Source organism: Phalacrocorax aristotelis, chromosome 2, assembly GCF_949628215.1.
Source record: "Phalacrocorax aristotelis chromosome 2, bGulAri2.1, whole genome shotgun sequence".
Taxonomy (NCBI): domain Eukaryota; kingdom Metazoa; phylum Chordata; class Aves; order Suliformes; family Phalacrocoracidae; genus Phalacrocorax; species Phalacrocorax aristotelis.
Window position 1 is genome coordinate 110387332 of NC_134277.1, and position 27114 is coordinate 110414445.

At 42.6% G+C, this 27114-nt stretch overlaps 1 protein-coding gene across 1 annotated transcript; it reads right to left on the reverse strand.

The window, feature by feature from the left end:
* Positions 1-11536: 11536 nt before the first annotated feature.
* On the reverse strand, positions 11537-26194 carry CIDEA (cell death inducing DFFA like effector a). Its single transcript, XM_075084634.1, has 5 exons — positions 26067-26194; positions 21835-21991; positions 21508-21654; positions 19126-19307; positions 11537-15929 (listed from the first exon to the last, which is right to left on the reverse strand). The coding sequence occupies exons 1-5, from the start codon at positions 26102-26104 to the stop codon at positions 15797-15799; spliced, it is 657 nt and encodes a 218-aa protein (XP_074940735.1). The 5' UTR covers positions 26105-26194; the 3' UTR covers positions 11537-15796.
* Positions 26195-27114: the final 920 nt, after the last annotated feature.

Consider the following 27114-nt stretch of genomic DNA (forward strand, 5'->3'; position numbering starts at 1 on the left):
AGCAGCTGGAGGATCAGTGTGTTTGCCTTGCAAGCAGCCACCAGCGCAGGATTGGATAGTGTGCTTTTTTCTCGCTGAAGGACTCAAATAAATGTCCTTCTGTGTGTGATCTGCATTTTTGGAAGAGATCCATGAAAAAGTCATTTGTTTAGTAGCCTGATTAGTGAGGTTGTCTTGGGCATTGCTTGAATCTGTATGTCCTCAAATATGCCTTCCAGGCCTGGCTTTACCCACACTTTGCAGATCCTTCCGTATACTGTTGTGTGGCTCATACTTGCCATCAACTTGCCATCATTTCTGCTGGTATGCCACGTTTTAAAATTTGACTAGTTCCCAGGTCCAGCTGGTGGTAAGGCTGAGTATGTGCTGCCAGTAGGCACATGTGCATGCACTTGCATACACAGACACATGCACACCCACACACACATATACATACTCATGTGGCTTGCCACACTGATTGACACAGGCCGAAAACGCAGCATTCATGCAAACACAAACAGCACTGACAGCCTCATCCTGTTCTCTCTGGCTGATCAGGACAGAAGCCCATTAACGGAAATTAAATATGTATTTGTATACATCTATACAATATGGATCCTTCCAGCAGCTGGTCTTAGACACTCATCCTATTCACTAGCTCATCCCTGGATCCAAAGCCTTCCTGGTTGCTGGCACCTGGAAATGTTATCCCCAGAGGGCCACAGCTCCACTTCTGTTGCTGATATTCAGACCTACAGACACAGAGACACACACACAGATACACACACACACAAACTATTGCTCCCTCCTCCAGGAGCTGGTCTTAGGACATCTGGCCTTTTCAGTATCTGGCCCCTGGATCCCCAGTTGCCTCACACAGAGACACAAACACACAAACAAGCCTCACTGGTAGCTGTTCCAGGGTTGTGACCTTATGAGTAGCTGAGCCCCAGATCCCACCACAGTCTCCCCAGTAGTTGGTCTGGGCTCCCTGGTCCCTCCAGTAGTCACAGCTCCTCTGGTCTCCTCACTATCTTACCTGGAGCTATGGCTGCTCCCAAACTTGACTCCCAAGCTTCTTGCCCTACTCTCCAGCTATCCTGGCTTGGTGTTTACTAGTGACCACACACTGACATACAGATCCACGTACTATGTGTGCACTCTGGTCTCTCCAGTTGCTTCATCACAGACACACAGGACCCTGTGACCTGTGGCCCCCACATCTAATTGCTGGCACTCAGACCACCATACACACACAAACACATGGAATATAGGGCTCCTTTCACCCAGGAAAATAATAAAAATACAGTTTAATAAGACAAGACAAACTGAGTCTATCAGGTGCAAGGCACAGCAGATGTACTGACCAGCAACCTGTTTACACCCCACCAGGCCATTTTAGCCCCGTATCCTTTTATTTTTCCCTACCAAACCACCTTTGATTCCTCCTCTAAACACCCCATAAGTCATCTTGTACAGTCCCAAAGATGTCTGTACCCTCCATCCCCTAAAGAGACCCATAACCCTCCAGGCAGTAGCTCCTCTCTGCTCAGTGATCTGCGAAGCCTCTCCCATCAACTGGTGGTGATGGGTGTCACACGCTGCCCACAGGCTGATCCCTCCCTGGGAGGAGCTGGGACAGAGGCTCCTTTTCTCTGGGTATGTTATTGGGGGTCCCCCACTTGCCACTGTTCCTCTGTGCTCCTTTGTGTTTGTGGAGATAAGTCTTGAATCATGTAACCCAGCAGTAGACCAAACACCCATTTGATCGTCTGAATCAAGTGATATTTTGAGAAGAAAAGCAAGAAGGGAAAAATGGCCATAGGCCAGTGAGGGGGTAAGAGAAGCAATGGGAGTATATTGTAGTAGAGCCTTTAGTCCACGTGCCTCCTGAAAAGCCGTATAGGTTGCACTGCCAGTATCTGTCATCTTTGCAAGGTTTGCTTGCTGTTTGGGAGCAGCAGTTGGTCAAGCACCATTTAGAGGCTAAAACTTCAGCCAGATTCCCACACATACAAAGTAACCCACTGAAGTACATGTAAGACTGTTGATCCATGTGCTTGATGAAGGTGAGCAACAGTTTACCCAAAGAATTTGCATCTCACTTGTGCTCATTTTATACCTATGTAAATACGTTCTAATATTCAGTCAGACCTGAATCAACCTGCCGCTTCTCCATGTTTTATGGCTAGTAATCTGAAAGAAGCAAGACCCGTTTGTTGGTCATTGAATGTAAATGTACCATTAAATCCTTTTCATCCATGCTTGTTTTTACTTAGTAGTCCAGCTGACTTAGGAGGTGCCATTATAACCTGTGTCTACAAAAGCCTACACATTCTTTTTAAGTCTTCACAGGCTTGGTCCAGGATTTTAAAGGCGCTTAGGTGTTTCAAAATCCTACTATGTACTTAACTGCTATGGATTACTTCTGGATGTATCTTAAACCCCCACTAAACACCCCTTGGAAATTTAAGGTACCTAAATGTCTTTAGAGATTTCTCTCTAGTTGCTTCATCTGACTGAGTCCATGAGATTCACTCTATAAATAGATTAACATAGGACTACACTGTAAATTCTGTACAATGGATTTTCAGTTCTTGTTTTTGGCTCTGTAGTCTCTTTCTCAGATACCTGTAAAACAACCAGTATTTTCAACCTGAAAAATTAGTAAGATGTCATGATAGCTACAAACTATCAGCCCAACTTGGTGAATTCATGCTCCATACAGATGGTTGAACAATCAGTTGACATGACTTACATTCTCAAAGTATCTATCTCTTGCTTCTAGGTGTGGAAGCAAATGATTAAATAGTAAAAGAGGTCCATGGTTGCATTTTAGGGAGTGGCATGCCCCTTTATGATAGACAGGATGTGGATTAAGGAATATCTGACTGCTTGGCCAAGCCTGTATTTGTCTGAAATTTCTAGCTGGTGAAAGCCTAGATCAGTTCATTTCCACTGGAGAGGCCTTTGGTGCTCCAATGTGATGGGCAGAGTCCATGTAGTTCTTTATTCCTATTAATCAGCACTGACAAGGACCTTGGCTGTCAGTCTTAACGGTATCAGAGAGTAACAGCAAAGGAAATACTCATATTGCTCCTGTGCGAGATCCAGCTGCCTTGAAAATGCTGTAAATGTTCATGGTCAAGGCAAACCCCTGGGGCCATGTGGGGTTGCAGAGCCTCTGGTGTTCTTGTCTTCAGCCTTTCTCACGTACTCCTTGCTCTAGCAAAGGCTGAAATAGAAATGGATACCTACCAGATGATGAATTTCACAAGGCAGGACAAAATGTGTAAGATGCGCATGCTACAGGGTAGAAGGATTTTCCAGTAATAGCAGCCTAGGCAATAGTCATCTCCCACAAAGTCACATGGAAATTTGCTTTAATGCGCTGGAAAAACCGCAGCAAAGTTCTTCTGTATTTAGCTGGTCATATGATATGATTGTTAAGCTGCTTCCTGCTTTTCAGGAAACACACTAGAGAGAAATTAATGTCACAGCAGAACAGTTAAGATGATAACTACTATTTTATTTTTCAGAACGATAATTTTGCTGTATTTGGATACATAAGAATATCAACAAGAGTCTATCCAGTGTTATAAAGCTCGTTAGCTCTTACATTAACTACAAAACAATAAATATAATCCACACAGTGGATTCAGTCTGACAGCTAATAGGCTAGTAAATGCCACTAACTCCACCATCATCTTTAGGAGGAAGGTCCCAGGTCGAGTGTTGTTTCTTTCTCTCCACTTTAGTCTGCAAGTTTTTCATATAAAAAAGGAAAAAAGAAAATCTTAGAGTCATTTGGCTTTGGGTTTTTTTTTTTTTTTTTTCCTGGATTCCTGAGGGAACAAGCATGGGGAGCCATGCTCTGTGCAAGTGTGCATCCATCCATCTCCACCGCCATCTTCTCAATCTGTCAACCTCTTGTGACAAAATCTGTGAGAGGCATGTGAGTTCCAGAGATATTGCATCTGCAGAAGAGTCCTGAAACAGCCCAAGAATCCAACAGCATAGGCAAACCTTTCAAAAGGGGAAGGGAGGCAGCAAGACACACAGAAGCGTACAATCTAATAAGGCTAATGCCAGCATACACATTTATCCCATGTGCTTTGCAGCCAAAATACTTTGCCTACAAAAGCCACTATATTCGTGTGGTCCTCAAAAAGCTTCTTGCTTTGTTCCCCACCATGAAGCTTGTTGCTGTGGAAGCTGTAGTGTCACTAATTGCCACCTATGTTCAAACATAGTACTCAGGGGTTTGTTTTAACGCTGCTCACCTGTCGGCTTTGTAACTGTAGCTGTCAGTGGGGGTAATGCTGTCATTTGTGTCTCAACCCACAAGATCTGATCTGGACTTTGTAATGTTAAAGCAGAGGTCACTACATCAGGTCAGGGGTAAGTACGTTTATGGATTAAATGTCTGACAAAGCATGAAGCAACACTGGAGGAATTCCACCATCTTGTCAAAAGGAGTTTCTTGCTGCATTTTCACACGCTTTTCTCACTGATTGACAAAATGAATGGAAAAACACTAAAAGTCCAACCCTGAATACTGACGTGCTTGAGTTCAGTTGCCTTTGCACTTTCCAGCACTTATTGTCTTTTAATTTGTAACATATTTTCTGTCCTTCGGAAATGGATATTTTCTTTCAGCCCTTTGTTTCTCCCTGTGCTTAGCCTCAATGCTAACAATAACTCATCCAGGACTTTTTGCAGAGTTGGTTGTAGTGATTTTTATGCAGCTGCTGCAGCAGCTGGAGAAGAGGAAGGCATGTACCTGCCTGTTTTGTCAGGCAGAATGTGTGGTGTGGCTATGTTTTTAACTTCCATTTTAATAGGTCACTTAGCTACAAAAACAAACAGAGCCAGAGAATGGGCTGCACTGCATGCTCAACAAAGTCAGTAAAATATCCAGGTTAGTGTTTTCTTACAGCTTCAACCAAAAGTATGGGAATAACAATTAAGTCAAGAATTTATCTACAACTCTCCAGCCTTTCTGCACATTAGAGGTTTTGGGGAACTCAATTATTTGAAGGACAGAGTGAAAACAAATTTTAGCTGGAATGTGCATGCTCCATTATCTGTATCACAGAGTAAGTGAGTGGTACAGCTGAAGAGGACGATGAATCTGAGATATTGCTGACTTGCTGTTGGAGTTTAGTCAGCTCTGAATAGATGCCAATACAATGCGGAGCTTATCAGTAAAGTCCTAGTGTTTTGAGTGAGGGAGACATCAGAATGAGGACAAAATGGTCTTTTAACCAGAAGTCATGCTAAAGATAATGAGGAGAAAAAGCATGTTCTGACCAGGTGAGTACACTGACAACAGCTGGTCTTGGTTAGATGGAAGATCCATCTAATCTAGAATTACATTTATGACAGTAGCCAGTGGTGGGTGCCAGGGTAAGAGTATGGTAATGCTTCCCCCTCAAATACCCTTCTACATCCTGGCAATCACTGGTTAAGGATTTGTTGAACCAAAGACCAGATCTGGAGCATCACATATAATAGTCCTTTTGAAGCATCCCTTAAGTTATGTAACTGCTTTTTTAACCCAATTCCCTGTCAGCCTCCAAAGTCTCCTATGGCATTACCTGCCACACACAACTGGATTCTGCTCTGTGAAGAAGTGCTTCTTTCTGTTGTAAGGCTGATTCCTTGATTTGATGCACCATAATTCTTCTGACAACCAGTGACTAACAGTTCCTAATGGCCGTTGTAGCTGTGTGTAAGGTGAAGGTTTGAGTGTTTCTTTTCTTTGTTCTTTCCTGGTCTGTCCAATATTTTCTGAGCTGAAAGTATTAGCCTCATCAACCTCCCTATGATTGATGGGGACATTCCACTCCTGTGATGGTCCTTGCTTGTCACCCATCTCTATGTCTGTTAGCTCCGCTACAGCCTCTGGGAAACGCGACAATATTAAATTGTCGATATATTCAATTGAGCGACAGTATTCAAATCATGGCCATTGATTTATGCAGTGGTCTAAGATACTTCCAGCTCTGATCTTTATTTTCTAATAAGTCTTAACATTGTGTTTGCCCTCTTGACTGCTGCTGAGCTTTTTTTTTCATTGAACTATCCACATTAGCTCCAAGGTGTCTTTTGAGAGTGCTAACAGCTAAATTATATCCCTTCACTGCAGACACAGAGTTGGTTTTCCCTGTGTTATGCAGTTACAGATATTACATTTCATCAAGTAGTGTTTTGTTCAAATCAGTAGCATGAAATACTTCTGAAACTCACTCCAACCGATAGCAGTTTTGGCTACCCTAAAGATTTTTGTACAATCAAAAAGCTTCATCAGTTCATTATTTTTTCCCCAAATCACTTGGAATTAAGCTGATCAGGTCCAAGCACAGGCAATGGATCTGTTCTAGAGTTTATTTCTTGTCTTTTATTGCTAGAACAGAAGAGCACTTGTGCCTTATCCCATCCAGCTCAGACTCCTTAAGACTCTTGAGTAAAACACCTTGCAACACTTGATGGTAGAGGTCTGTACTGCAGTGTGTGGGAGGGGAAGCGGGGAAAGGGTCAGCGTAGGTTGCATTACACAAAATAATTTGTTGTGGTTTTATTCTCTGGGAAGAAAGAAGCAGCAATAGACCTCTAAGAAAAAGGGTTGGAGTCCTGTCTAGACTGTCAGTTATGTAACACTTACTAAGCCAAGGATACATCTGAGATGAAATGTGTAGCTTTCCAAGTAAAAGTGATTCATCTCATTATGAGAAACACTTACTTTGTAAGAGCAGTTTTGCAGCTAACATCAATTATAAATTGCTCCAGTCAGGTCTTGGGTTTCGCAGGTGAGTCACAGTTTTCTGCCTTACCCTTTTTGTCGGGTGGTGAGTGGCTCTGGCTGCCACTCTTCCATCACCAGCATAGATCCTACTCATCTGTCACACATGTCCAAACCAAATCAGCATACCCTGCTTGACAAATGATTCTCTCAGATTACATTTGCAAGGAGAAGAGCACCATTCCTCACAAGTCCATCAATCCCAGTACAAACAGCACAGTAGAAGCTACGACTGGACAAAGCCTGGCTTATTTTTAACAGTGCAATCCGCAGCACTGTCAAGGGAGGGTGGGTACAGCTACTGCAGGAATGTGGCCTGGTACTGACTGCAGAGAAGCAGCTGAAGCAGCCCACTCCGAGTGCTACAGATCAGGAATTAGGAGGGGAAGACAGCATTTACACACAAAGAGCTGATAATTTTTTCATTTAGAAAACCATTCTGCAGCAGCGAGACTGAGAGCGTATTGAGAACGTACAACCGTTGCCTCGAACTGCAGCACTGTATTAGCAGCATTACCATATTAATGATTTAAAGGCTTATGAATGTTAAGAATGTTAGAGGTCAGTTTGGCCCGTGGCCAGGATTCAACCCACTGCCTGCCCACAGAGAATAATCTGTTTCACGGTCCATTTGTTAAACAGTGTACCAGGATACAGGAGGATATGGGGTTACATTATGTGTTTGACTGCACAATTGAATTTCATTGCTTTGCAGGAAGGGTGTGGAGATGCAGTTGTTGCCCATGCACAGATTTGCACAGAGATACATCTCTGTTGTGTAAAACGATTTCATTGTGGTGTCCCATCTCTGTACTGAATAGGGACTTTATATTACATGTAGCCTATATGATCTGTCAGGAATAGAGCACAGCTCTAAGTAGTCAAAAACTTTTCATCTGAGGACAGAAGCTTGGTTAGTACAGAAGACAGTTATGCTAAAAATGCTACGTAAACAAGGAGGCTGACCAGCTTTAGATAAAGAGAGTTAATATGAACTACTGGTAGAGCAAGACACATACATGTTTTGTTGGTTTGGGTCTTTTTAAATTTACATTTGCTTAAACACCTGCCCCCACCACCTCCTCAGTCGTTAAGTATTTTTAGTTTGAATGTGGCCAAAGAGAATCTTGAAAAGGTGATGGAAGGCCACAAGAGGAATAATGTAACAGGTTGCATGTGTAAAGGGGACACCAGGGCAAGGCATAGAAAAATAGCAGAAGGAATTGAGTGCTTAAAGGTGATGACATCTAGTGAATGCCATCAGACACAGAGAAAGGTTTAGATGAAGGAAACCAAGAGCAGTTCAAAAAGTGCTGGGAGCTTCCAAGTGAAAACCAGAACGTAGCGGTTGGAATTTTCTGAGGAAAGAAAACGAAAAAAACAAATGCCAAAACCAAACAACCAAACAAAAAAACCTCCAACCCTTTGGAGAGGCAGAAGTCATGGAAACAAAAGTGACTTTTATCCATGAGACTGCTACTGCCTTTAGTCATTGCTGATGCCGCTAGTGACAAAACCTGCTTTGTTTGCACTGATCACAACTGTTGCAAAAACTAAACGCGGTACATGTCAGGGCCAGATAAGACTAGGAGGAACTGGGAGAATTGTTTACTGAATTCAGTGGTCACAGAGGTGAAACTATTAGAGGACTGTACTTTTCTTATCAGGATGAAATTCTGATCATAAGGTAGTTTGCAGATAATGCTTATAATGATGAGGAAAATCAGCTGGATCATCCCACCCAAAGATGAAAAGGCTTTTCTGGGAGACCGGATTAGCTAGCTAGCTGCAGCAACTGTTTAGTAATTTCTGATTTCAGATAAAATGGGTTTATTGTTGAATAATCAATGTCTCTGAAAACACATCAGTTATTCTGGAAGGTAGCGATGTTTATTTGAAAAGCATGATCCCTCAGGGAGGTCAGTGCAGATTAGAACAATATTCTGCAACTCTTCCAGGCAACTTTTCTAGGTAACACATCTAAGAGGGCAAAAAAGCAGGAAATCTGCAACTGGGAGAGTACCTAAATTAAGTACATTTGGTACAGAAATCACTGAAATAATGCCATTTGCACTTTAGCTTTTCAGGAATAAAAGAGAGCGCACTGTAGACTTCAGTTTGTCTAGTTCAATAATAACTCAGTAGTCCTTATACTTAGATAAGATTATTTATTGTTTTCTTGCTTATTTTTCCTAATTTTTGAGGTAGGAGAAGAGCATTTGAAAACATTACTTAATAAAGAGCAGCAGCAAAGACAGACATGCACCTATGCAATGGAAGATGCTTTGTAATTAGAAGTACTTTTAACATAAAGGATTATGGACTTCACAGGGTAATTACATAATGTGTCAGAAATAATTATACCTAACTTTAAGACTTTAAAGGACTTCTTAGATGTCTGAGATTTATCTGGGTCTGTAATAGACTGACTACCCACGTCATTAGGCTACTGTTTTCTTTAAATATAGTTGTTGTCTGAGGAGCTATGCTCTTTTTTTTTCTTAACACTCAACAGACTCACAACAAATCAGTGACAATAGCTATATTACTTAAAACCCCCCAAACCTAATACATACATAATGTACGCTAATTATTAAAGCAGACTTTTTAGAAAACTTATGATCAACTTTTTATGCTGGAACTGCATAGAATGAATTATGCTGATTCTGGAGTCTGTTTAAAACATACTGTATTTTTAGTGTTATATTTCATTAGCTCTTTTATAAAATAACTAACGGTACTATCTCAATGTTCTCTTTCAAGTTATAATTAATATTTATTAATCAATATTCCTAACCGAGAATGTATTAGGAGTGGAGCCTGCTATGAATGATTCAGATTGATGGGTGACCTTAGAAAAAAACACACTTGAGATTGTGGTCAGTAAACAGTTTGTATCATGACAACTGAAACTATTAACCCTGTCCTGTGGACGACTGGAGTTTGTCTCTGCAAACACAGGGCTGTGAAAAGACATTCAGAAAACACTCCAAAATATTTGCTTCCAATTTTACTGGCCACCTATAGCACAGGCAGATTGGTTTATGCTTGTCCTTACTTTTAGTGCACTGTGCTTGTGGTCAGTTAACCTTGGCTGGCTGCCAGGTGGCCACCAAGAACCTCTCTCGCTCCATCTCAACAGGACATAGGGAGAAAGTAAGATGAAAAAGCTTGTGGGTTGAGATAAAGACAGGGAGATCACTCACCGATTACAGTCACAGGCAGAACAGACTTGACTCAGGGAAGATTAATTTAATTTACTGTCAATTAAAAATAGAGTATAATGGTAAGAAACAAAGACAAAACTAAAACCACCTTTCTCCCTCCCCTGCTTCTTCCCAAGCTCAAATTCACACCTTCATTCCCAACTCTTTTACCTTCTCTCCCTGGCCCCAAATGGCACAGGAGGGTGGGGGTCATGGTCAGTCCACAGCAGTTCCTCTCTGCTGCTTCTTCCTTCTCACACTTTCCCTCTGCTCCAGCATGGGCCGTTCCCAGAGGATATAGTACTTCAGGAAAAGTTTGAGCATGTGTCCTCTCCCTGGAGTGCAGTCCTTCAGGAAGAAACTGCTCCAGTGTGGGTCCCCCAGGGGCCACAGCTCCTGCCAGTAAACCTCCTGCTTGGGCTGCCCTCCACAGGTCACAGCTCTTGCCAGGAGCCTGCTCCTGCACGGGCTCTCCGCAGGCTGCAGCTTCCTTCAGAGCATGGCCACTTGCTGTGGTGTGGGGTCCTCCACAGGCTGCCAGGGGACAACTGTTTTCACCATGTCTTCTCCATGGGCTGCAGGGGAAGCTCTGCTCCTGCACCTGGAGCACCTCCTCCCCCTCCTTTTCTGACCTTGGTGTCTGCAGGCCTGTTTGTTTCAAATTTTTCTCAATCCTCTCACAGTTGCTGCACAGCATTTTTCACCCTTTCTTAAATATGTTTCCACAGAGGTGCCACCAACTTGGCTGAAAGGCTCAGCTTTGGGCAATGGTGGGTTCATTTTGGAGCCAGCTGGAAGCAGCTCTGTACAACACAGAGGCAGCCCCTGGTCTCTACTCACAGAGGCCACTCCCACAGCACCCCTCCACCCCCCCCACTGCCAAATTCTAGCCACTAAACCCAACACAGTGCTATTTTGTGCTTTTCCACAGCAAGAAATCAGACCTTGGTTCTCCCACAAGAGGGGAACTGATCAATAGTCAAGCTCTGCAAAACTGTCCCTTAAGCTGAGTCCAGGATGTACTTATTCGAGAGAAGTGCTCTAGATGAGTGCACTTCCATGCCATTCCTCCTGAAGACTAAATTAATCCTGAACTAGACAAATCTAATATTTCAGTAAACTAAATTAATATTTCCCTGTAACCAAATGCATACTATTTAATCCCTAGGTAAATGACTGCAGGCAGGTTTTGTGAGGCATTATAAAAGGAGGTCCTTGACTCTTACAGTATTTGGTGAAAACCAGAGATTGCTATGTACAGGAGACAAAGGCCTCAGCAGTTTATAGTCTTTTGCAGCTCTGATAAAAGATGGAGGAAAGCATTGCCTTTTGTATGAAATAAACACAGTTTGCATGGTTTCTCTCAGGCCAGAAAATGAGTCAGCAGTAAGGAGTTAAGAGTTCAGAGCCACATAATAGTATCCAGTTACTTCACTGCTGCAGTCCAGCATTTGGAAACGGTCTGTGCCAGACCATAGATATATTAACATTCACGATTAGTTCAGGAATAAGTTATTCTATAAATTAATAGACATGACATCAAAGCCACCATTTGAATTTATTTATTCATAGACAGTGTTCCTTAAAATTTGCACCACCATCAGAAAATATTGCTATCACTGATACATAATTCTCACCCATCTCAATTTTCATAGGAAGTTAAACTACTGAGCTTAAAGTTGTAAGGTGGTAAAATACTATCTTCTCCCTTAGTAAAATATCAATGCTCATGTTTATAAATAACTGCATATATGAGAAGGTAGAGTGAGCAGTGATAAATGCTAAACCCCACAAGGATGCTTACTAGTACATAACTGAAGTGGTATGTTAATCATATTAATACCTTCAGTAAAACTTGAGGCATCAAGTGAAAAATGTACTTTGGTACATTTCTTTAGTTTTTAATTAAAGAAGCTTGTGCCTTTAGCTCAAGTGCTATCTGAGGAAGAAGCATGCTGAAATGATTTAGAGTTATAATTCTAGCCAGTTACAAATTATCATATATAGTTATCTTCACAGTTATTATTCAAAATTACTGACATTTCCTAAATTGTTAAGACCTACCTCTCTACGCACTGTACTGCAAAAACTTCCAGCCCAAAGTCCTCTTTTTCTTTCTTTACTCTTCCCTTCTCTGTAGGGAAGGGATTCAGGATGTTTCCTAGAGCATATTCCAAACGGTCTAAGGAATTTAGACCCTGCCTTTTCCTCTCCCCCTGGACAGAATAGCTTGGAATCCTATTTCTCCCAAAAGAACAGGAAGGTACAAGAAAGCAACAGCTTCATGGGTTTATGAAAGGAAGGAAATGAAGTAATGATAAATCACACACACAAAAAAGCTACTAGATCCTTCATTCTAGTCATGAAGAGAGCAACTTTGTTTTGCGTCCAGAACGTGAACAGTGCCTGAGTCAACAAGATTGAGTACTTCTGTGAAAATTCCTTTTTTGGTAACTAGAGAGTATGACTTGGTGCATTGTTAGCAAGTGATGCAAAGCAACAGGCAAAAAGGGCCAGTACAAGCTAGGAGGCAGGAAACATGTTTCGCACCTTGGACATGTCAGTGCTACTAGCCTTGACTGCAACAGTAACAAATGCAGACTAACTGACCTTATGGAAAGAAAAATTAAAGCTAAATGTCAAATAGGAAAGCTAGCTTCTTCTCTACATACCAGCAGTTAAGAGCCTGTGCTTTTAGTTTTTCTGTCTCTTGCTAGATACTGTACACCACTTGTATATAATTTTCTGAAAGCTAGATAATGCTGAAGTTGTTCTTTGCTGTGTACCTCATACAGCTGAAGTAAAAGCTATGCCTCCTAAGCAGCCTGTAAAAAAAAAAACAAACACCCAAACAAACAAAAAAAAACAGAGCCAAAAAACCCCCCAAACTAGCTCCAACTCAGAGAATTACAAACTCCCTCAGTTTGACCCAAAGCCAAAACTTTATCTCTGGAAATAAGTTGGTACAGTAGCAACTATCATTCCCCAAATCCTAAGCCTGTGGCAAAACCCAGATTCAGAAGCAATGAAAATTTCAGACATAACATTCAAAGACACTTCTCCCATTTTGAGGAAATATCAAAGCTGAGTCACTTTGTTCAGCTGTTTGCATTTTGAATTAGAGGGGGGACATGCTCTGAGATGGAGACTTTGCAGCTCACACGACCTTCAGCAGCTCAAGTTTTAAGTGTTAATCTGCCAAAACAGCAGCTGCCTAAAAACACTGCAAATTCATACCGAGTTAGCCTTTTAGATCACGTTAAGTTCTAAGATAGTACCATTGGCAACTACGGAGTGTTACTTCTGTAACTATTGCCTCTGGCTATAGAAAGCTGGAATTTGAGATCTGCACAGTCCAGACTTGCAAAAAAGCTTTTGCATTACAGATGTTGAAGAGGCATTTCACACAAATTAATGCAATATTGAACTATGCGAATTGGTTTATTGGGTTATTTGTTTTGTTCTTATATGTTGGTGCTCCCATCATTAGCAACAAATATTCTCAGGAGCATTACACAGAGTTTGCTTTCTAGAGATGTGTTTGTTTTAATAGAATAAGTGGTCCTTAAAAGCTGAAAGAATTAATGATAAAGTCCTTGCACTGCATCAGTTAAATGAAATTCCTTGATAGGGGTAGAAAGACTTTGGTCAACAATTATCATGGCAACAATTACTTGGGGCAGGGGGAGTAGAGGTGAAAACAAAAGAGATGCTTCCATTTAACATAACCTCTTCCTAATTGCTCACAGAATAGTTTGTTTTCTTCTGAAGGAAACCTCAGTGTTGCAAGTTACAGGCATTCTTCCCTGGGAGAAATCAGGAAAGAACCAGTCCTCCCCTTGCCCAGAGCTGCATGCCCACACCCGCTTCAGCAAACACTCAGTAGTAGATGGGAAACAACAGAAATCAGGAAAAAACCCAAGGTTTTTCTTAGCTGTCTATTTATTTGTAGTTCCTTTACTGAAGAAAGAGGTGGAGATCAAGTGAGCTTGTGTCCATCAGTCCCTTTAACACTTGGATTTAGGCTGCTTTTCATCACAACAGTGATTTGAAAGTTGCAGCTCCAGCTGACTAAGTCACATCCATAAAGGGAAGGTAAAAATAAGCACACAAAGGTGAAAGCTGCAGAAAAAAGCAAGAGCAATATTCCCACATATTAGTGACATTTGAAGTGAACAGACCCAGCCAACAGGTCACAATGGATCCCACCGACCATGATACTTGGTCTTTTCAGTCCACCTGCTCCTCTTTTAGCAGATTAAGTTTTCCTCCAAATAATCAGTGCAGTTGATGCACATAGTTAATAGATTCCTGTCTCAGCAGAGGCATGGCACACTATGTGGGGTCCACAGTGATCCTTTTGCCTTTTGCTCCCACTGTTTTCTTCCCCTGCCCCACTTGTTCACTCTGTCACCAGAGCTTTGTTTCCTAGGTGGCACCTGCTGTCAAGATCAGACACATTACCTGTATCTGCTGTCTCCTTAACAGCTTTCAGTCTTAAGCAATAGTATAACAACTTAATAAAATTATTCACGAACAAGCAAATTAAAACCTCAAAAGCCACACCTATGAATGACAGAAGTTGGGCTTTTTCCCCCTTCAGCAATGGGAGTTTGCATTTTGACACAAGATGTCTAACACTGCTCGTTTTCCACACTGCTGAGAAAAAGCTTGCTGGAAGCTGGTCATACTAGCAGTTCACTAAACTGTAGAAAACTTTGTGGGCAATTCTACCTAAGGATTATAAATCCTGCCCTTTAATACAGCTTGCCTTGGGAGACTATAAAACTATAAATATCCACTTTAGAGCATATGTATGGTTACACAAGACCAGATAGTGTCCTGCTTCTCTCCCCTAAATACAGGGGCATCTAAATCCAGCATCTCTTACAGATCCATGCTACATCTACCTCAAGTACAGCTTGAGATGTAGTGTCATCTTGCAACTGAACAGTAAAAACTGCATTAGTGATGGTTTAACCCCTGAAGGAAGCTTCAGCAGGTTGCTTGTAAGCCCTATTCATGAAACTACAGCAAATTATCCAATACTTCAGGCAGAAATGGACATCAGACCCATTAAAGAAATCTATCAGTTTCTTCAACTGGTATGAACTACACTAACCTGAACTTTCTGTAGATTTGAAGAAAAAAAAATCTCATTTTAACTCTATATTTACTTGTTTTAAGGGAAGTAAGGCTAAATTTTAAGCTTCTGCTTAGTAGTCACACTTTCTCCAATTAGACTTCATGAGAGTGGTCAGTCACCAAATCAGGATTCAGTTGTATTGTGTATTTCCATTGGTAGCAGAAATAAATAAGCACACTTCACCCTTTCATACCTCAATGCCAGTTGGACACTAATACCAGCACTGTTAATGATTAAAAAAACCCAAACCCCACAACTCCCCTACCCCTACCTGACAGCCCAGTCTGTTCAGAAGGCAAGCAGACAGTCATAAAAAAACCCCAACCAAACTATGTTCTGATCAGTGCAAGAAATATCCCACTGGTTACAAAGCGTGCAAGTTTCCAAGTATACTTATTCTCCATTTTGAGTTGCTGGGACAAAATCCTCTCTCCTTTTGCCAAATTTTCAGACTTTAGGCACCCACCCTTTTGCTCCGTTAAGAGCCTATGAACACAAAACACTTATTTTATGACTAAGGCCTACAAAGCATTCCCAAATGGGAAAAATGTTAGTTCGCGTCAGTGGACATCCCCCTACTATAACATCATTACAATCAAAATTGGGCAAGAGAATGTCTTTAAGCAAAAGGATCCGACATCAGAAGTGCAGCTGTGTTCACTACTCCCGCCTTGATCTTGTACACGTGTCATCTTCATCATATTCACCCATCAACTGCAACATATATGTTCCAGTACAGAGGAGGAACTGTCCAGTTATCTGTGCTGCATGGGACATTAGCTGAAGCACCTTCCTAAAAGAAAAGTCATTTGTTTTAAAAAAAATTCACTGACAGGGTGACATTGCCCCATCCCCCCCAGCACTTCTAGGATGAGTTAGGTAGATATATTTAAGAACTCTCTCATTCTTGGTCACTTCTGATAAGGTGGTCATTTTTGTACCTTCCTTAGAGCAAATTCTTCTGTGGCCATTGATTGACAGAAAAATACTGGCATCTTGGCAGAACCAGAACACACATTTAACAAAGCAGGCTGTCATCCAATTAGATATTTACAGGCCTTCTGCAAAACCATTACTTAAACTACCAGAGCACCACTGAAGATTTGACTTTGCCTGGGAGCCCATCAGCATTCCTGCAGCATGAATCCACCCTATGTCTCACCTTTAGGCCGTTCACTAATACAACACTGCATGTATCTCTAAGCTACAGATCAAACTTGATTTGATCTGAAGCTGAGCAAGCACAGTACAGTGGATGCCCAACAGCAAAACAAGTGAAGCCAGGTGAATTAATACTGTCCAAGCTGCAAGCCTTAAGACTTCTCAGTTCACAACTACTCTATTTTTTTGAAGTTTTAATAAGTGTCATCATTCAAATATACAATACTGTGTGAGAATCAGTACAGATCTATAAACTAAGATCAGGCTAGCATCAGATGATTACATTATAGACTATGGATCACCACAGATCGCAGGGGAAGAGAGATCATTATATTTGAGCAGTCACTTATTCAACCTAGTTATACATGCATCTTCCTTCCATTCTCCAAGAAACAATTGGGACATCAGTGCTGAGAGCTATATTCAAGCCTTCTCCCCTGAAAGGTAAGTAAGCCCTCACAGGAATGAAGCTGAGGCATTAGAGAAGTGGTACACAAGAACTGGAACCATTCCAAAACCGGAAAGGCATCAGTTTCTGAAGATGCAGAAACCAGGCCAGCCTTCCTCTTCTGCAAAAAAGAGGGAAGATTTTCTGAATTTCTGTCTGAGAAAACATGCACTGCGAACACTCTGCTGCTATTCACTTCTCCTTTGAGCTCTAGCAGAGAAAGCAAAATCTTCTTCCTACAAATTCAGTTTTTTTCCACTGTGATGAAAGATTTGCAGTCAAAATCCAATACTTCAAAAGAGTAGAATACCCTGTACTTAGAGGCTGGGAAGCCTTTAAAAAACACTGTACCTTTATTCATGCTTCCCACGCATATGCCATTTCAGTATGTCCTTCCCTCCACCAGATAGATCAGGCCAGGGAGCTTTACAGTTGAAAGCTGCACCTGGTACTGAGCTTTTGAGCAGCTGCAGTGTGTCACTTGCACATGAGAGCAGTTGTCACCTAAGCCATGGAGGAAGTTATTTGTCGAACTGGGCATTTGATCCTTCAGTGGGACACTACAGGGAGAAACTGTTAGGGGAAATGCACTAATGAGATCTGGCAGGCTTTGAGCCCCTCCCACCAATGAACAGCTGCAGCATTTTAAAGTTCCTTCCCCTCACACTCCACAGGTCAGCTTGGGGAGAGGGCATCGGAGTTAGCAATTTGGAATTCATGAGCAGAGGGACTACACCAAGAACGTAACATCACCCATCTTCAATTTCAACAGCAAGCTGAGACAGACCATCTCACTGTTGCATTCAAGAGTACTCAAGGTTCTCTCTTCTGTCACCCTTGTTTGCTAGTAGACTATTTTCCCACCCTGACACTGGCACTTGCCTTAGAGTTCAACTCTAACATAACAGTGCTTCTGAAAGAACTCCACAGCTTCTTCAGCTGTCTGCCAGCGCCATTTCTTTCTCACCAGCTGCCCTGTGTTGGCAGGGAGGCAGAACCATCACTTCAAATTCTCTTTAACCATGCAAGTTCCAGTGCTGATACTCATCTCTGTAGAGACAGCCAGAAATCAGAGATCTGACTCAAGAGACTTGACAAACGCAGCAACTGGAGGAGTGCAGCTGTTTCAAGGGTCTTTGCTTTGAAGAAACCCTAATGAAACCAGTGCTACAGGTGGGCATAGTATATAGCTGGATAATCTCTGCAGCATGACCAGAGAGATGAGTCTTATCTACAGTCACACCAGCTGTAGCCTGAAAGATTAAGCAAGGGACCACCTAAGTAGAGTGGGAGAGGTCAGTCCAACAGAAAGACAGGGGACAAGATTAGCATTACAATGCTTAATACCTGCATCATGGGAGGAGGGGCTATTTGAAGACTTCACACTAAAGACTACATACTGCTCAGGGGAAGTGAAAACCTCACTTACAGGCATATACATCTGTCCGTTCTGTACAGAACGGATCTGGTTCTCAAATAGTAAGATGCAGCAACACTACACTGCTGTGTCTCAACCAAAATTTGAGAGGTCAGGTGGAGAAATTCAGGGCTGCAGCTTAAACAGCTGTCAGATTATGGCACCTTTGTGGAGTAGTCTGATCTCAGAAGAAATTTTTTTCAGCCAGGGGAGGACACAGCTGGTTTTAGCAAGGCACAGACTTTGAACACACTGTTGAAAGCAGTGGACAGGACAGGTATAATTTTGCCCCTGCATAAGACAGCATTTCCCAACAGCCAGTCCTACCAAACACAACCCACCACAGACTGGTCCTGCAGGAGACAGTGGTCCTTCTTAGGCTCCATTAGTTTGCTTAGAGACCAGTTGGCTTAGAAACAGTGACATCACACAGTCTTACTACAGATTAAAAATTCACATTAAGACATAGAGTGTCATATCTCTTCCATTTTCCTTTGCCTCCACATAGCTCAGGTAGTGAATTTGGCAGCCAGGTATTGCAAAGTCTGAGCAAGCTTCAAGACCTCTGCCATTAGATCTCAAATTCCTCTCCCATATCATTCCCTTGAAGTCCCCACTACAAAGAGTCTGATGCTTCTTCCTCAGCCTCCTGTATTCTTCAAACAAGTCAAAGGAATCTCGGGAAATTCTCTCAGGAAAAGAAAGAGTTGTACCCACACCCTTGCAGTAAATACAAGCTGATAAGATTTTGCCTTGGGGGAAGTTTAAGATTCCACCATAAAAAGCTAAAGAAGTTTTTACAAGTCAGCTATCCACCTTACAAAGGAAGGGTCAGCATATTGGCCAGTATGTAAGATTTGACAAAAATACTAAGTTTATAAACACACCTGCTTCATAGAACCAATAGCAAACACAAATTTTACATTAACACTTATGCCTGATCAGTAGTGGAAACATACTTACCGCAATACGCTTTTTGCTCCCATACATTTGATGTCATATGAGACAGAGTAAATCTCATAGAAGGTCGCCTTGATGTTCAAGCAGCCAATAAAATCCTTAGGGTTCAGCTTGTACAGATCAAATGTGATGTTAGCTACTCCCATTTTCTTCTTTTGTCTCACAGTGGCCACTCCGTTTCTTGTCTAATTTAAAAAGAGGGATAGAGACAGTTTGTACCGTGAGCCAGGAAACTACAGTAAGACAATTGTTAGCAGTGCAGGTCTTTAGAAACAGCTCGTTTATTCCAGTCTTTGGACTACTTCTCGATCAATTCTAAACTAGAATTGGAAGCATTAGCATAGAGAAAAGCAAGTCTGTGGCTTACATTATTTTGTTTGAGTCCTGACCAGGCTTCTGAAGCTATTCCAAACAGACACAGAAGTTCTAGAGTGACATGGCACTGCCTGAGTATTTCTTTCCTGTGATAGAGCTTCTTCAGGATGTACTGAAGCCACAGGTACTGCCACTGGACAGTGTTCCCACCATTTAATTATCCTAGTATGCTCCAGCTACTAGCTGAGGCAGCACAGGTAGCCCACACTGAAACAGACCACCAAGTTACCAGCACAACATTAGGTGCTTCCGTTTAGGAAGGAACACAATACTGATGAGAACTTCTAGAGATAGCTGCAAAAATTACATCTGTGAAAAGTCAGGTCCTCATTTCAAATCCTGGCTCATAACACCTCTCTTCCTTCCTTCTGAAAAGGTAACATGAGGAGGGAACCACTACTGATCAGGCCTAGGGTTTAATACTGAGTTTAAGAGCAAAAGCAAAAGGAAGAGGAGCATGGAAAGTTGTCTTCCATCTTAAATCCAGCCTCCTTCATTGAGAGCAACCCTTGTCTGCCTCAGGGCAGACAGTGATGCTTTCAGGATTGCTTGCTTCAGGAAAAAGAAAATAGTAAAGACAACCCATATTTACAGAGACATCTAGCGGATACATGGGATACTCTGCTCAGCACATTCTGCTCAAGGTTAAGGACTTAGCAGCTGCCAAGCTGTTTTTTGCACGCTAAATGAAGCAATAAAGTTGTGTAAGACTGGGCCTTTTTGTACTTGTCACTTGGCTGAGACAGTACCATGATAAATCAGACCAAGTTAAACACTGTACTATATCATTAGCCAGCAATTTTATGCCTGTTTTACTTTGACAGCCTTCATGCTCCAGCAACAGGGCCCCCTATCAACAACAGTTTTGGACATGTACAAGTAGTTGGCATGCTTGGTGGCACGTCCCTCCCCCCATTAGCACCCAGAATATTTGGATAAAGCATGACAGAGCTTGCGCTACACTACAGGTGGTTTGTGATGTTGCAGCAGGGTTGCTGTCATTCACCATATCCTGAAGAGGGGCAGCATTCAAACTTGCTCTGCCGTCATGCCAGACAGGACATAGGGCAGAGGGGAAAGGAGAAAGGTGGAGTCATACCCTGGCTGCAACTTCTTTTCTGCACTTGGAGCTCACGGCCCAGATGCAGCAGGCTGATAAGCCAGTGAGGTGTCTTGTGGAAAAAAAACATACAAACTGCCTACACTGCAACAGGTGACTGAGAAAACGGGGCCACACGATTGAGCCATGATCACACAAACAGAAAAACATAGGCCTGCTTCCAGCTCCTCAGCTAGCTCTGCAGCTGGTAGAAGAAATTCTGATGCTAGCTTTCTAGCAACCATCATTTCATGGAAAGACAATTAGGAATTCAACTATCTTATTAACCTACAGATGACTATTCCTCCACAAAACCACAAATTGGACACTGAGTTGACATAATTAGAAAGCTTAAGATAGGCTAGCTTTAAGTACCTTGGAGCATGTAGAATGACATTAGGTTTTGATGACAACTTTTAGCTGTTTGTAAGATTAAACACAGGCATTTTTCTAACCTTCACTAAACCATTACTGCATTCACAAGGCAAAACTTGTTTTACATTGCTTAATTTTGGCATTTTTCCCCTTTAAAAGCTAACTTCTAAAGACACTGTATTTTTAACTTCGTGCAAAGTCCTGATTTTCTTTATGTTACAAAAAGGCTCAAGAAAAAAGTTATTTCTGAGATTCTCCAAAAGCAGGGGATTTTCCCTATATTTCTTTTCAGCTGTAATGTTTCATTTCAGTTCTTGGCAGATCATTGTAAATAGTTTTATGGCCAAGCAAGGGACAAAAGAAACCCCCAAAACCAACTTGATTTGTCATCTGGGAAGGCTCAACAAGGAGTTGATACTCTGCCTTCTTTAGGGGAAGTTTTCTTCCTCTTCTTCCCTCTTTCCAATAGTTCTAGCAGCCACAGACATTCTTCCATCCGCTTCTGTTCAAGTGAGAGAGAGGTAGTCCACACTTACTTGTGTCCATTTCTGTCCTTTTTCTAGAACCATGAAGTGTGTATTATCATCCAGGGACCTGAAGAACTCTTCTGTGTCCACAACCGTGCCATCTTCCTCCAAAACCAGAGTAACTATTCCAGCAGATATAAGGAAGGCATCTAAAGTCTGCAAAAACCAGAAAATTTTAGCATTCAGAAGACAGCCCATAATTTCGTATTAAGACTTGCTTATCTGTCATTCTCCTGAACTTCCCCAGTGGCGATTTTTAGAAGAGTCTGGGGGTTGCCTTTCTGGGATACTGTACTTCACTATAAGTTTCAGCCAGAGCGGGAATGTTTGCTATACCTTGCTGATGAGCTCTTGCAGACTGCTTGCAACAATTCCTTTCCGGCTGCTTCGGGAGGCGTTTGACACACGGAAAGGTCGCCCAGCAGGCATGAGAGGAGGGAACAGGGTCTGTTTTGTTACTGCTCCCATAGATGCTCCCATGGATACCAAAGATCTAAGACAAAGAAAAATTCAGCACAGTTATAAAAATAGTCATGTCAAGTACTGTGAGAAGGAGGAGGACTGTTGAGTTCAGTGATGTAGGCATGTTAAATGAGTAATTCACAGGTCACTTTAGACTTGTAGAGCTTGCTTTCAAAACTAGATACTACATAGCCCTAGAGACATGTCTCTGAAATTTCTCTTGCCAGTGACATTTGAAAACACTTCTAAAATTAAAAACATTTCAAGCAGATGCAGGCCACCTCTAGCTCAGCTGATGTCAAGGTCATGATTACAGTGAGGCTGACAGGTTTTAACATTGAATTAGAAAGGCAGCAGCTCTTACTGCGTTCAGCCACTTGGATAATTTTCTTTACCTGTAAGATAAACACTCAGATAAATAATTAGTTGAAAGTAGTCTTGCATGTTAAGATATGAGTTTGCTTTAGGAAGACTGAACATATGATCCATATTCAAAACACCTAGCATCAGAATGCAAGTGGAGCTTTTCAGTATAGTTATGCTTGACTTCCAAACAACCAAGGCATTTATCTTGTAAATAATATCTACAGCCTATAAACCTTCACTTAGTTCTGAAAAAAAAAATTAAAAATCACAAAATAAGACTTGTTTGTGCCATAATGTATCAAAAGAAGTCAAATGAAATGAAAATTAGGGTCAAAGTACATAAATACATCATGTTGGAATAGGCTGCCAGAGAGGCTGGAAGAATTCAAACACTTTCAAAAAGAGGTTTTAAATTTTCCTGGGCAATCACATGTTTTAATAGTGACTGTTCAGGTTCCCTTGGGTAAACCAAGCACATAACACTGGTAACTGCCTACTCCCACACCAAGGTACAGACCCACTCCCATCTACATCTATTGACAGCTTTTAACTGCCAAATTACATTGGTTAATTCAATAGCCAGCTTGCCAAAAAAGATCACCCTCTGCATGACACCTGGAAAGGACTGATCTCTAACAAGTCTTTTAAAGAGAGACAATATTTTGCCTTCCACATTCCTGGACTTTACCCCCCATACTCCTTTTTCTCCTTAATACCAAATCGAACAGGGGTGGGAAAGGGATGCATCCCTGCTTTGTTCTTCCACACAGGTATAAAAGGTCAGCTTCACTTAGTAAAATCTATTCTCAGACACTTTCTGAGAGGGAGGGAGTGAATTGGCAGTTTCCTTCTGCAGCCAGAGCGTGAATACAGGAACTCCTAGAACAATGATGAAATGGTATACGGTTACTGAACTAATAACATCCCAGTTGCACCTTTTGTGCAAGCCCACATTGACCAGGGAGAGTAACAATCTTTTCCAAACCTCTTACCTGGTCTTTAAGCATATTTTTTGGGATGCATAGAAAGTAATTTCTGTGACTGGCCAGACAGAGTTTCAGCAATTAATTTCCTGCTGTCATTCTGAACTGCTCTTCTACAGGGCTTTGGGCTATTGCCATTCACTGTACACTAAAATTTACCTTCCTCAGTAACTCCTCAGCATTACTGGAGCTTTTATTTTTTTTAAAGGAGGGGGACATTCAACAGTTTTATTCTAAGTCAAGCTAATACCTTCTACATAGTGCTGTTTAAACACTAGGTCCCTGGCTTCCAACAGTTGCCATATACACATATGTGGCTGGTAGAAATCTCTCTCCTTCCTGTAAGAAAGCTGGTGAGGATGAGTGGTCAGCATGGTTTTCAGGATACAGGCACTGTTTCAAATCAAAGAGCTAATAAGCACTTTCCTCCTGGAGAAGGGTCAAGACCAGGGAGTAGGACAAGGTGCAGGGTAGCACTGACAAAGGCATTGAAGCTCCACAGAAGGGAAGTGTACTAGGACAGGGCGTGTTTGTTAATCTCTTCACTGACTAAGTTAATAGTCCCCCAATCACCCCACTGGTCCGTGGGCAGCTCCCACTGAATCACTCGAGTCTTTTCCTCAGATATGAAGCCTGCTCATCTACCTCAGGCCTGGTGACTACTTCACAGGGCACCCTGACATTAGAAAACACAACGCTTGGTATTCAAGAGACAATGCTTTCAGAGCTAGTTACATCCTGTTCCCTCTCACATATTTGAAAAGTAGCACATAGGATAGTTACTCGAGTGGTATATATGACAGTACTGCCAAGATTTTTTTTTTTAAGGCCAGAAAAAGCCAGTCCTGTTGAACAGTTTTCTTTCCCATTCCTTAAGCCAAGTTGTCATTCACAAAAGACAAAGCATAGGGAAAAAAGCCAAAACGTACATCCTAATACACAAGGAAGAGCATTAGGGGCACAGGTCAGGGGCAGGACTTGAACTAACAGGGTTCACCTCAGGCATTAGCACAGCCAACTATACAAGCCATATTTTGCAGCTCTGAGTGGAAGCTTCTTCAGTCAAGATCAAGCACCTCACACTGCTGCCTAGTTCTATCAGATGTAAAAAGTCAGAAAAAAAAAAAAGAAAAAAAAACCCAAACAGATTAACAAACCGGGACTTCCATTAGTTCCACCAGTCACTTAAGAGGAGTCCAAGTCTTAGGGAGTTATTTAACATTGATGCCATTTCACCTACATTTCAATAATACCAGTCAGCATCATCTTTAAACTAAGTCTGCTTATGAAGCAGTGAGTCTGGGCTCCAGTGAAGGTTTCAGTTAACAAGAAGTACTAGGAAACAAAAGCCAGTATGGTTAAAAAAGCTAGATAAAGAGTGTTAACCCTTCAATTTCTGGGCCTATTGCTGAAAGCTTGTTTTTCCTTTGTTCCCCCCGCAACAGCCACAGACTCAAACAGGCCAGCTGATATCCAGGGCTCCTAGAAAGATCTCTTTTTGCTGCAGCTGTCCTCAGAAACCAGACAATCTGATTCCCAATGCAAGGAATTAATCTGCTAGATTGGAGTTAACAAAAATATTTTCCTATTAAAAGCTGATCAAGCTAAGTCAGGAAACAAGTGGCGGAGAAGAAAGGAACACGCTAAGGTGCAGCCAGCTTTATTAGAAAGTTGAGTGACATGTTAGATACAGACAGCTTCACTATTGTTTTATTATTCTTTAAAGTCAAAAGGATCAAGTCCTAACTCCTCCCTAAAGGAGAGAAGGATCCTATGTCAGTGGAAAACACAAAAATCTACTTGTAATTGAAAGAGCAAAAACCTTCAAACTCTTAGCATCTTGTCCAGTTTGTTTTGTATAACTACAACCTGCTAGGGAGGGACTTGCAGATACAGCCCCAAGCATTAAGTGTAGTGCCAAGGCTGCTAGGGAAATGAATTTTATTTTTATTTTTGTAGGAACTGGGGATTAAAAGCCTGCCTTGAGCCCTGTACACATATTTCACTCTACCTTGTTTGCAATATGCCTCTTACATTTGCCTAAGAATGTGGTGCAATGGTCTTCAGCCTCACTCAGAAAAATCAACATTGCACAACACCAGTGTCTTCAGAATACGGCACAGTTTGATTTTTAGGTTAGAGTTCACAGGCAAGTGACAATGGCAGTAACAGTGAAGAAAAAAAAAAAAAAAAGAGTCAGAAATAAGTCAAGAGACTTAGGGTTCGGCCAGATTGCAGACTTGGCTTCCCTGCTTAAACATGAACTGCAGAGGTATCAGAACCGCAGCTAGAACTAGATGCATTTCTGGGTGGCGTACAGAACTCTACCTTTATGGATGTGGTTAGCACACCTGAAATGCAGAGGCCAGGAGCCGTGGCCACGTTGCCACCGAGTACAAGCGGGTCCCCGCCACACCAGGGCTCCCCGCGGGACGCACAAGCCCCCCGCTACTCTCAGCCATTACACCTCGGAAAGGAGGTAAAACTGCAAATCTCCTACGCGCGCTTCCCTCAGAAACAACTTCAGCTGGGGCTTGAAAGGCTGCGAGAGCACGCCTGCTTGCTTCTCCCACCTAGCGTCCGTCGGGTTTAATCCCCCCCACCCCGCACAGGGCGCCCTTCGCTCCTGAGGAGCTTGGAGCCCACAGGGCTATTCGGACTCGGCTCTTCCGGAGCGTGCCCCGGGATGAGCGCGGGCTGCCGCCCCGGGCTCTGTGTGTGCGTTGGGGGTTACGCCGGGGGTCCCCCCGCACTCACCGCACCAGCGATCCCACGCAGTCCCACGCCGCCTCCATGGCCGGCCCGGCGGCGGTGCAGCCCCGGCTGCGACGGCGGGGCGGTGGGGAGCCCGCTGCTCCTCCCCGCGGGGGCGGCCCCGGGAGCCCGCCCCGAGCGGCCGCTCAGCCCCAGCTCCCGCTTTAAAGCCCGTCCCCGGCACAGGCGCCGGGGCTGCAGTAGCAGGTGCAAGGTACGGCACCGAGGCGGGAATACTTCCCTTGGGCGCGTTTTGCCTTATGAGTTACCTGGGAGAGGAGCAAGAAGGATTTTGTTTAGCGCGTATCTGAGTGACATACTACACATTAGCTAGCGACAGCTAATATAGCAACAGTAGAAGCCAATCTCATTTGAAGCCTCTCAGTATTAGAGCAAATCAACAGATTAGGTGTCTCAGCTTCTGATTTTAGAGCCTGTGAGTAAGATTACAGCTTGGATTAATGTATACAGTAGCTTCAGTGGAGGCATTTAGCATTATTCCTACAGGCAGGGGAGCAGCAACTTCTCTTTACTGAGCAGGTATAAAGGCAGTTTTTCCTTTTTATATGTGCCTATGGGCACAAATACAGCATTTTTTGGCTCTGAAATCAGATTCTGTTCTCAGAGCTGCTCACTCCCTGTTGCACAGGGAAAACAGAGCCAGGAGCCTCAGGACTTGGCTCTCAGGCAGCAGCCTGACCCAGGGCCAGCACCTGCACCCGGAAACCCTGTCACTGCTGATCAGGGAAAGACTCCGGAGGCCCTTGCCACCAGCACTCGGTTACCCCCAGGGTCAGGAATCAGTAGTTAGATGGTTGCCCGGATTATTTTTCTTGCACCAGCCTGTTTAGGGCAGGAAAAAAAGCCCCTCATGCAGCATTTTTTTACTCTCAGGCTTCTCTAGCAGGCAGGCTGACACCTGCTAGATGTCCTCAACTTTGGGGCCCTTATCAGCTATTAAAAACCACAAAATCCAACCTTTAAGTCCAGGGCAAATTGTTTTCTTGGATACCATCTCCTTCCCAGCCCAGTGGGGTAAATAGTTCCTTTC